This window comes from Podarcis bocagei (assembly GCF_964188305.1).
Source record: "Podarcis bocagei genome assembly, chromosome: 8".
In the NCBI taxonomy this organism is placed as follows: domain Eukaryota; kingdom Metazoa; phylum Chordata; class Lepidosauria; order Squamata; family Lacertidae; genus Podarcis; species Podarcis bocagei.
In genome coordinates this window covers 2,969,234-2,981,290 of record NC_138133.1, presented here as the reverse complement: position 1 = coordinate 2,981,290, position 12,057 = coordinate 2,969,234, and the positions used below count along the sequence as shown (strand labels likewise).

The window sequence follows — 12,057 nt, the reverse complement described above, 5'->3', positions numbered from 1 at the left end:
CCCAAGGCATCTAATTTTATTATTTCACAATGTCCAATACATACTAGAATTACACAAAGGGAGCTATGATAAGTGACTTAAAGTAGGTGATTTTTTTTAAAAAAATAGAGCTTTCTGTTGTTATTTTCAATTGCGTAACCAGCTAAATTTCTTGATAATATCCAAATTAGTATAAGAATTATACTTTTATGCAGCAAATGACACAATTTTGTCTCAAGAGTATTTATGTGTGTGGTTTATTTCATAGCTGTTCCACATTTTTAATAAAGAAAACATTAATCAAAGCTTTACTTATAAGCTTTTCTAATGTTGTTTAGTATTCCAGTTCAACAAAGATCAATAGAGGCCATTCCTGTCTCTTGACGCCTCTCCAGGAAGCAGAGGTGTGATTATGTAAATAGCACTGGTTCCTCTTTGCTTTTGCCAGCTTGCTTATCTCCAAAGCCTTCTGCCTGCTGCTATTGGCGACCAGTACAAGTACACGCAAATACCTCTTATCTCTTAACAAAGCTCGAAAAGCTCAAGGACTGAAGCCAGTAATGTTCAACAGTGATGCGTGTCTGATTCTATTTGTCAAGTGATTCATTTCAGTAAATTTAATTTCTGTTATATTTCTTAGTTCAGATATAAAGATCAGTTAGAATGAGAGAAAGAAAACAGATACGCAGAACATTCACCAGGGTTTGAGATAATCCTTCAACAATCCAATGCAGCATCGTAATATAATTAGAAAGAGTCAGTTTCACAAAATGGGTATAAACAGGGAATAAAGGAATTTATGTTTAGAAATCCATCTGGTTAACCTTGTGTTCTCCTTGTACATGAGAGCAATGGATTATGAAATGAACCCTCAAAAAAAAAGGTTTCTTTAAAAAGCACACATGTAAATATAATTAAAATAAACTCATTTAACTAACTTTGAAAGCTTTGTGATGTGTAGAACGCACACATACTGGCACTATGATTGTCTGACAAAACACTGCCCTTACACCCACCCCCACCAGTGTTAATCCTTGGTCCAAGCGTTGCAGAAGCATAATCCCCATTTAGCATTAGTAGCAATGGCTTCTACTGTGAGGAACTATTTTCCGATTAGTATGCACTGATTCACGAATAGCTTTTCCACAACATATTCTCAGCTCAGCAAGAAGCCCACACTCCTGAATGAACCAGAACACATTAGTGAGAGAAAGTTCATTAACCTTGCTAGATTCAGGGGTTAACAGGATAGCTGAAGAAAGGAACTGAGTGAACAGCTCTGATGCAAAACAAATTAAAATGAATGTCATCATTTCTTTTGATATTCATTAGCTAATTCAGAGGGAGAAAGCTCTTCTTAAATTTGCAACCATTTATCAGTGAAAAGCAGGTGTACATCTGCTGCTCAAGTGCTTCTCAGCGGTTAAAATAATAATAATAAAAACAACAACATGATGAGACTTACCACATCCACTAAGGGAGTAACTGGGAGAGGGAGAGAAGACCTGAGCAGCAAAATCCTCAAATGTCATTGCTTCTTTGTGGTTGTGGATTATTGCTTCGAGGTACAGAGCTCTTTCCTCGTAACTGTTGGGAGCAGGTTAAGGAAATGCACTCTTACAGATACAAAGCCAAAGGAACTTCTATTCAACCTATGCATTTTCCAATTAAAACCAAGCCACAGTTGTCAGAGTTTTGACAAAGCTACAAGATTCTGAGGACTTCAATAAAATGTATTTCTCAAAAAAACCCCACAAAAAAACCAACCCCAAACATTTTTCTGACAGCTAAATATAAGCACTATATGAATGTAGTGTTTTTTCATTCTTCATTAAAAAGGCTGATTGACAAAATAAATTTGAGACCTTTATAAATGAGAAATGAAAATAATTATGTAACCATAAGGAAAATTGCCATAGCCAATAAACTCAACAGAAGCCCCACATATATTTTTCCTATATAATAGATCATTTTTTCAAAATGTAAATATATTTAAACTTGAGCTACAGATTATAGGAAAGAAAAGGATAAGAAAAATTAAAGTATGAAAACACCTATTATTCATCAGAATATCGAAGTATACTAAAGTATAATAAAGTCATATTTAAAGCTTTTTCAGGAGATTCATTTGACGCATCTGAAATTTCTTATTTCTTGATGGATTCAATTCTCTTTTTTTAAAAAATAGAGCATGTATACACTTCAGTCTTAATTATGCTGACAACAAAGCATCTAAAACCAACAGTATTGCCTTTTAATTAAAACGCGGCAACCTGGAACACGCGCCATTCAAATGCATAATCAAAAACCAGTCACCAATAAAACTTACAAGCGTAACAAGCTGAAGCAACTTTCCAGCTGTCTTAATAGGACCCCCGCTTGGGATAGCTTTTCGAAGGGGGGAAGAGCAAATCTCTCGCTTTGTGTGCAGCTTCTGTTTTCTTTGAAGGTAAATCATGCACTTCAAACAACAGGGTAACATTTTGGAAAAAAAATATCTACAACAGATTGAAGTATCTTACATACAACTTTGTGAATTAAACAATCAAACAGCCAGTATGAAATGTCATTCCCTGTCACGCAGTTTAAAAACAAGTTTCCAGAGTTTCCTAGTATTTTTAAATATGAGAAAAGAGCTTAGTTTTATGTGACTCCTACCATCTGAACTGAAAAGTGTCATTTTCGTTGTTTGAAAGGTATGTCCTTGAGGACAATCCCAGCAGTCCTTTTCAGTTATACAGTGTAGTATCCAAGTTAACTGATCACCACATTAAGAAACCTGACATGGAAGGGCCACAAAATGAAAACATATTTCAAATAACTTTGTGTCTTTAGGAATGAAAGTGAGCATGGCATTTTTATTTGCTTTCTGCTTTCAAAACCCATTCCAGAGAGTACAAGCACTAGCCTCAGTGTATTTGGGGTTGCTTCACTGTTATAGGCTGAACTCCTGGTGACTCTGGTTAATGAATAGGCTCCCAAACTTCCTATGAGAGGAGGCACACGCCTAGCACCTCTTCTAAAGGGACTGACGGATGCCATTCACATCTCATTATGCTTATTCTGCACAGCACTTGGCTGTTGCCAGGGCTCTCTGCTCCACACGGACACAGCAAGCCAGCCGCTGGTCCCGAACAGCAGGATGTTAGGCCTGAGTGGCCGTCTGGTGCACAGGCTTTCTGTCTCCTCTGAGCTGGCACGTGCTGGCGCAGCAGGAGAAGACCAAGGCGTGACAAATCACTGGAAGAGCTAAGCTAAACTTATGGCTGTAAACCACCTGAGCCTGTGGACCTGCCACCCACTCTCCATTCCTCTTGGGCCCTGGGAGTGTGCAGTCTGCTCAACGGAGGCAGCGGAGAAACTGGAAATTCTTTTCATGCTGCGCCTAATAAAATCCCATGAAAAAGACTTCATATCCAGCATAATAAATGGAGGAAATGCTCATGTATAATTTAAACACTGCACCCTAAGGCAGCAAGACTGGCAAATTAATTCAAGTTGTAATAAAATTAATAATGTTAAAGCATATAAAAATGTTCATGAGTAAAAAAAATGAGCAACTGCATCCCTTCCTGACAATATTTGGAAATCAACAAATCTGCTGAATACCTAGATGTTTGCTTATATTGATCCATTTCTTTTACCGTAAAGCAGCCTGCAACAGCAATGCTCCCCAATTCCTCTCATTCCTCCTTTCTTTAACATGTTCATGTTTTATCCTGGTTTCTGACCATTCTGTGCCAGATAACTAGTCTCGTAGACATTTAGTAACTAAGAACACAGATAGTTTTATAGTGTTTTCTGTAACAGAGAGACAAACTAAGGTCTACTCTTTGCTAACTTTATTGATAATCATCACCCAATGAATACTACCAATGGTACTCACAGCAGTCATTTTTTTAGGTGGGTTGATGTCTGCTGGAATAAGAATAGCAACTATTTTCTCCACTAAGCCACATGATGCCTCAAGGCACCCTTGTGATGAATACATTATTTTTTTACAGATTAGTGAGGAGAAAGTGAGACAAGGGTAATGGAAAGAGGAGAAAGTCATGCTGTGTGAGACAACATAAACTTTAGTCTACCCTTTAGTCTACCCTACCTGCCATTTAGCTATGAATACTGGAATTAACAAATCTGTTTAACACAGGTAGTTTAAATACGTGCTTGCAGTCACAAACTTCACAAAACTATGGTGGTTATATGAAAGGCAGAAAACTCAAAGAAGAATGATACCACATTAACCTGTAAGAATTAACATGATTTAAACAAAAGGTATTGGAGAGACTGTGGACATTATGTCAACATAATTTTACAGCAATCAGAAGACTGCACCAAGCACTGTAAATAAATTCACCGTGTCATATTCTTAAAAAGTATCCTTCACAGGTTATTTAGATGTGAAACTTTGAATGCAAAGTACACAACCTTGGTTATGGTCCAGTAGCAACCACAACTGTGTAGTTTTAACTGAAAATCTTTTGGGGGAATTCTGTATGCACTTGGGATAAGTGCAATTCGATAGTGCTTAACAGATAACAGAATAGCTTAATAACAACACAAGAAGTAATGACTTGCTCTCTTTGTACCACATAATCATTCTGCAGTTTACATAAAGGAAAAATAAGATGGCTCAGCAATAGTTTTAGATGTGTCTTCTTTAGTTGCTTAATATTTTTCTAAGAAACTACCAACACAATCACTCTTTAGCTGCAACTTTAGATAACTTATCTGAAATAGGAAATTAAGAATGAGTTTGAGAGGTAAAGGTCACTCCCCCCAAATTCCCCCCCCCCCTGCTCCATTCACACTTTCAGGTTTGGGTCAAAGTATATTAATGTCCTATATAGCATGCATTAAATTATTGCTAATAAACATCTTTGCCCACCCTTTCACTCACCCAAAGATCTCCATCTGATGACCAAAGAAGATACGATACGGGATATCAGTGATTAGGTCTCTCACTCTACTGTTTCAGTGGGTTGCTTTCAATATAGAGGAGCGGGGCTCATAGAAGATATTTAACTATTTCTTTTATGTAAACTGTGCTGCTCAGGTGAAGCTGCTATTTACTATAGAGGGAGAAAAGATAGCTACAGTACCTGTGGCTCTATCTTTCCTATTCCTCGTGGAGCAAACAGCAACTTGGAGAAGGAGCAATTTAGATCAGGCAAACAATAAGGGAGCTCAAGGAACATTCTCTCCCATTGTTTCTCTGGTCTTCACATCAGCATTATTGCATAGCTAATTAATTATTATTATTATTATTATTATTATTATTATTATTATTATTATTATTATTTAAAGCAGAATATCTTGATCATGGATCTTCCACACAACTGCCAGTTTGGATCCAACCAACTTAATTTCCCAGAAATATGAGCACTCAGGAACCTCGGGTGCCTTTGCCTATGTACTAATAAGTCTTTAGATTTGTCATCTGGGCAGCCCAGGACCTCCGTCCACATTGCCCGGCATGGGCGTAACCGGGGGGGGGGGAGGGTAGGGGTGCAGCTGCCCCCCAAATCAATAAAAATACTTAACTGAGGTTCTGCCCCCCCAAAATCCTGGCTACACCCATTCTGCCTGGGCTTGCGCCATGGGGAGGTCACTTGGGTGCTGCTAACACAGTAGTTTGACTTCCCACCTGGAAGCTCACTCCATTGTCTCTCAAGACAGACAGATACCAACAACTGCTCAAAAGCATGCTGCACTAATACAGGATTTCCCCCAAGCTCCCCTTGTTCTTCAGTTTAAACAGCAAAAAGCCATTAGGGTTTTCCACAGTGGTTCCCAGCCCAAAGAACTGCACCAGACAATGTCTCTGCATAACTTTCACCAACAAATTTTTGGGGGTGAAAGCTTCCCTTGATACTAATTATCTACAGTGGGTATTTGCTTTTATCTAATTTTGGTGTCGTTTGTGTTCTATTTTTGTCTAATTTTAATATACGTTTATGTAATGGATATGTTTTATATTCAAATATTATCAATTTTAAAATGACTGGATTAATACAATAGTAATGTATTTGCTTTAGAAACTAAACCTTAACTGAACATGGAGGTGTGCTGCTGTACACATAGCCTTACCAGATACTTCAGAGATGACTATTTTTCACTTTTGGCACCTCTCTTGAACAGTTTGTCCACTTGCATGATGGTCTATTTTGAAATGCAAGAGAGGCCACATTACAGTAAAACTTCCTCAACCAAGGGAAAAAAATATATACAGTTGTACCTTGGAAGTCAAACATTTTTGCTCCCGAACACTGCAAACCCGGAAGTGAGTGTTCTGGTTTGCAAAAATTCTTTGGAACCCAAATGTCCAAAGCAGCTGACACGGCTTCTTATTGGCTGCAGGAGCTTCCTGCAGCCAATTGGTAGCTGCACCTTGGTTTCTGAACATTTTTGAAGTCAAACAGACTTGCGGAACGAATTCCATTCGACTTCCAAGGTACAACTGTAGCTGCAATTGGGGGCAGAAGTGAAGTCCTATTACTTCTGTTATATAACAACAGTAAAAAGGGAGCAGGTGGCGCTGTGGTCTAAACCACTGAGCCACTTGGGCTTGCCAATCAGAAGGTTGGCAGTTTGAGTCCACACAACGGGGTGAGCTCCCATTGCTCTGTCCCAGCTCCTGCCAGCCTAGTGGTTCGAAAGCATACCAGCACAAATAGATAAATACCGTATTTTTCGCACTATAGGACGCACTTTTTCCCCTCCAAAAATGAAGGGGAAATGTGTGTGCGTCCTATGGTGCGAATGCAGGCTTTTGCTGAAGCCTGGAGAGCGAGAGGGGTCCGTGCGCACCGACCCCTCTCGCTCTCCAGGCTTCAGGAAGCTATCCCAAGTCTTGCAAGCCCGGCGGGATGTCCCGCGGGCTCGCAAGGCTTGCGGGCAGCAGCCTGCACCCAAAAGCTGGGGACAGCGGGGAGGTGCAGAGCCGCCACCCCGGTATTCCCCGACCTGATCTGGAGGCTGGCGGGGGGAGAAGCAAGCCTGCTTCTCCCCCCCCCCAGCCCCACAAGCTCGGGGGATAGGAGGATGGCGAAGCGCCGCCATCCCGCTATTCCCCGACCTGATCTGGAGGCTGGGGGTGGGAGAAGCAAGCCTGCTTCTCCCCCCCACCATCCCCACAACCTCCAGATCAGGTCGGGGAATAGCGGGATGGCAGCGCTCCGCCATCCCGCTATTCCGCGACCTGATCTGGAGGCTGGGGGTGGGAGAAGCAAGCCTGCTTCTCCCCCCCACCATCCCCACAACCTCCAGATCAGGTCGGGGAATCGCGGGATGGCAGCGCCCCGCTATTCCGCGACCTGATCTGGAGGCTGGGGGTGGGAGAAGCAAGCCTGCTTCTCCCCCCACCAGCCCCACAACCTCCAGGCTTCAGGAGAGCCCCACCGCCAGCCCCACAAGCTCGGGGGACAGCGGGAGAGGCGCAGCGCGCCCTTCCCGCTGTCCCCCAACTTGGTTAGAAGGCTGGCGGGGGGAGAAGCCTGCTCCTCCCCGTTGCCAGCCCCGCAAACTCGGGGGACAGCGGGAGAGGCGCAGCGCACCTTTCGCACTGTCCCCCGACTTGGCTAGAAGGCTGGCGGGGGGAGAAGCCTGCTCCTCCCCGTTGCCAGCCCCGCAAACTCGGGGGTCAGCGGGAGAAGGCTGGCGGAGGGCTTTCCCCTCCTCCAGCCCCGCAAGCTCCCAGAGCGATGCCAAAGCTGCGCGCAGCTTCGGCATGGCTCTGAGTCCCGTTCTGGGGGAGGGGGAAGCTCGGGCTTCCCCGCCCCAGCCCCGCGCCTGGCGGGGGGGGGATAATTTTTTTCCCCTTTATTTCCCCCCCCCAAATCTAGGTGCGTCCTATGGACCGGTGCGTCCAATAGTCCGAAAAATACGGTAGGTACCACTGTGGCGGGAAGGAAAACATCATGGTGTTCCATTGTGCCAGAAGCGGTTAAGTCATGCTGGCCACATGACCCGGAAAACTGTCTGCAGACAAATGCCATCTCCCTCTGCCTAAAAGCAAGATGAGCGCCGCAACCCCATAGTCAAGTTTGACTGGACTTACCCGTCCATTTTGTGGTAGGAAGGAAGGACAAAGACCCACAGAGGCCATAGGTACAAACCTCTATTTAATACTGAATAAAATACACGTAGTCCAACAATTTATGGAGTTGCCCCAAACAGTCCATGAATGTGAAAAAGAGAAGACTGGACTCCGTAATGCTCCTGTGATATACCCTCAATAAATATAATAGTTAAGTAGCCGATGGGGAGAGGTGTTCTTGAAAAAGCTGAGAATCACAAATCACTTGCTTGTTCTGCTGTCACACAAGCCTCCTGAAAAAAGCACTTGTGTATATCCACCCTCTAAATCTGAAGGGGGGACTTTCTTATGATGGTATTAATATCTCATAAACAACAGCTTGTTAAATTAAGCTTTGCTAAGATGCAACAGGAATTAATGAGTTTTCCAACACGTAAGGCGTATCAAGTGAGATCTTAATGTGACTTACAGTTTCAATTAGGTAGCATGATTGTGAAGTCTGCCATGGTAACTTCCCAGATATGCAAGTACTAAGGGGGCTTTGGCACCTGTAATCTTTGCCTATGTGCAAAGCAGGTGTCGATTCTCATGCAAGGCTGAAAGGACACCATTGTCAGAAAAAGGCTGCATGCTCATTCCAAAGGTCCAGAATTAAAGCAAACTGAAGATAAATCAGTGCATTTACAGCTACTGTTGGTCATGTTCTGCAATTATATAGTTTGTTATTTTATAACCTGCTAGGTGATAATTGAATGATAATTAATACATATAACAGAAACCAAACCTTACATCTTTGACTTTTATTTTTTCAACAGCCTTGCTGAAATACATATTTTTCAAAATTCGCTAGCAAGTTAATGACCTTTCTAACAAGTTGATTATGTTTCATGCATCCAGTAGTAGATAGGTAGCCGTGTTGGTCTGCCATAGTCAAAATAAAAAAAATCCTTCCAGTAGCACCTTAAAGACCAACTAAGTTAGTTCTTGGTATGAGCTTTCGTGTGCATGCACACAAAAGCTCATACCAAGAACTAACTTAGTTGGTCTTTAAGGTGCTACTGGAAGGATTTTTTTTATGTTTCATGCAGTTGCTTATTTGTCATTTGGAAGTATTACCAATATATTTTTCTTGACTCCCAAGAAGAAAATATACTCCTCTATCCCAAAATACATCATTTGATTTTTAAAGGTGATCGAAACTGCTTTGTGGGCCAGAAAGGGCCAATGGACTCGCCATCAGTGAACTAGACAGTAACCAATTCGGGTTTGAAATCAAAGGATACCTTTTAACCATTAGAAGGGCAAATACAAGAATGCCACTAGGTTAAAGCCAGTTGGAGAAATTTGAGAGACCCTTGATTTTATATTTGAGAGCCACTGTTGTGACTGTGAGTTGTCACCTCCCACTTCTCGTTTTTAAATATTTGACTGATCATATCTGGGACCATGAAGGAATGTGCTCCCAGCTCAATCAACCTTGAGATTTTCTCTTCACCAGCAATAGCAGCAGAAAGCCTATATGCCAGACCTAACCTATTAGCAATTACACAATTATAAGTATTGATGTAATGGGGTGTGTGAGATACTTGTGGTTTCTAGACTGCTACCTAAAAATAAAACAGCTCTTGAGAATACAAAAGTTTGCCAGCACAACCTTGGAACACTTGGCTCACCTATCTAAGTCATTTGGAGCTACTGATCTGTTGATGTTCTGTATAGTTTTTTCTGTTCGAATGTTGCTTTCTTTTACATTGCCTGGCTTGCATGGCTCACCAAGCTAAACGATGGGGGCTTGTGCATTTGTATTAGGCCACGGTTTGGTTTGCCTTAGTAGGACATGTGAACAAGGCTGCTGCATCAACCAATGTAAAGTAGATGTTCAGGGACAGAGTTACTGGTATACTAAACTGAGGCATTGACTGAAGACAAGAATCACTTTTAGGGGGGAAGTCCTCAGCTTCTAGTCTCCTAGCCATACTGTGAACCCATGCTGTTTACGCCACAGTAACAATCAGAAAGGCCTGACAGAACACCTGGTCCTCTCAGAGTCTGTGTCTTTTTTGGCAGCTAACTGCAAAATTTTCCTACCAGGTGGTTACACTTCAATTACACTAGCTAGTCTTTCTAAAGTTAACAAGAACCGCATGAACATCTTTTATGCATTAAAACACAGTATCAATGTTGTTAATTGTTGCTTACTTTTATTTTATTTAACTCATTTAAATTAAAATATTTCTTGATTGTAGCAGACATATATGTAGATAAAAATATAATCTGCACTGTTTCCACAATGATTTGATCCAACATGTTACGAGCTCAAAACATTAAAAACATTTCCTATTCTAATTTCTTATTTGCATTTGATTAAGCTCTCAACACATTTTATTTATTTGTAAAATACATATCCCACCATTTGTGACAAGCAATCACATTCACAAAAAACAATACAAATCGGCACAGTAATCTCAGTCAGCAAAATAATAAATTTTACACTCGTGGAATCTCCTCCTGTCCCTATAATAAAAACGAGCGGCTCTGTATCCACTCACATCCCCATCAAAGGACTGGAGGAATATACTGATTTTCAGCTGGTGCCATGGGAACCAGCTCCTAGGGGCCAAGGTCCCTTCGTCCCCCCATAAAATATTAGAGGAAGCCAGCTCCCCCCAGTTGATGGGCATTGACATTCAAATGCTGAGTGTACCACACCATGTGATCAATTATGTGAGGCAGGGCTTACCTGGCCCCCCAATATTATATTCAAGTTGGCTCCCTGGGCTAGTGCTGAAAACTACAGTGCCCATACCAGCTGTACTTCAAGGATGGAAGTACCTTCCACAGTTAGGATGCCAGCACTAAGACGACTTTGGACTTCAGTTAGGGTTGAAGCAACATAAAGGGCCTGCCAGCACATCTTAACACGAGGCCAGGAGAGGCACTTCTTCAGATAACTAGATCCTAATTCATTCAGGGCTTTGTACAAAAGCACTAAAACCTTGAATTAAGCTCAGCAACATGTAGTCAGCCAATGCAAACTCTTCAGGACTATGGTTCCAAGCAGCTGAACCAGCCAACAATTTGGCAGATGCATTTTGCAGCAGCTGCAGCCTCTAAGCAATAAGAACCAAAGAAAAGTCCTGCTGGAAGAGGTCAGTGACCCAACCAGTCCTGCCTCCTGTTTCACAGTGGCCAACCAGGTGCCTATGGGAAGCACACAAGCAGGACACGATCCAGCAACTGCACGGCCTCACCTGGCTCAGAGGAGAGTGAGGAATAAAGGTGGGACTCATCCACATACTGATGACGCTGCAATCAAATCCCCTAATCAACATGCCCAGTGCCTTCACATAGTGGGGAACAAGATGGAGCACTCAGGGCCCCACAGCACAGGTGCCAGGCAGGTGAACTGCAGGACCTCCCTGGATAGGGTTCCACAGGTAGGACTGGAGCCATCATATCACTGCATTTACAGGCTCCAACCCCTGAGGATACCATGGTAAATGGCATCAAAAACTGCTGAGAGAGAAAGGAAAATTTGCAACCTTGCCCTGTCCTCCTGATATTGGTTAATCAGGCTGACCAAAACTGGGCCTGAAATGGATATACATAATCTGCTTCTTCCAAGGGAGTCTGAAGCTCGATGGCTACCACCTCAAGTACCTTGCCACAAAAGGGGATATTTATGAGTGGGTGGTAGTTGTCACATACTTCTGGGTCCAGGAAGGACTTCATGAGGGGCTGTACCACCATCTCCTTCGAGGCAGAAGGAATTATCCCCTGCCATATTTACCGCCTCCTGGACCCACCTAGTAAATCCTGCTATCTCTCAGAAGCCATGGTGTGCAAGAGTTTGAGGCTTTTTACAATCAAGTAGTGTAAAGGTAAAGGTAAGGTAAAGGATGCCTAGACGGTTAAGTCCAGTCGAATTCAACTATGGGGTGTGGCACTAATCTCTGCTCTCAGGCCAAGGGAGCCAGCGTTTGTCCACAGACAGCTTTCCGGATCATGTGGCCAGCATGACTAGACCGCTTCTGGCGCAA

General features: G+C 42.5%; 1 protein-coding gene across 7 annotated transcripts in view; it reads right to left on the bottom strand.

Annotated features, from left to right (window-relative positions):
• The window catches only part of RALGAPA2 (Ral GTPase activating protein catalytic subunit alpha 2), a 200,169-nt gene that overhangs the window by 25,570 nt on the left and 162,542 nt on the right, over positions 1-12,057 (bottom strand). For all 7 annotated transcript variants that reach the window (XR_014011001.1, XM_081205947.1, XM_081205949.1 and 4 more), the window contains one exon: positions 1,445-1,566. Coding sequence is in view for 6 of the 7 variants with exons in the window: in XM_081205947.1 (XP_081062073.1) it covers positions 1,445-1,566 (122 nt within the window). In the remaining variant the exon portion in view is untranslated. The remainder of the gene's footprint in view (positions 1-1,444; positions 1,567-12,057) is intronic.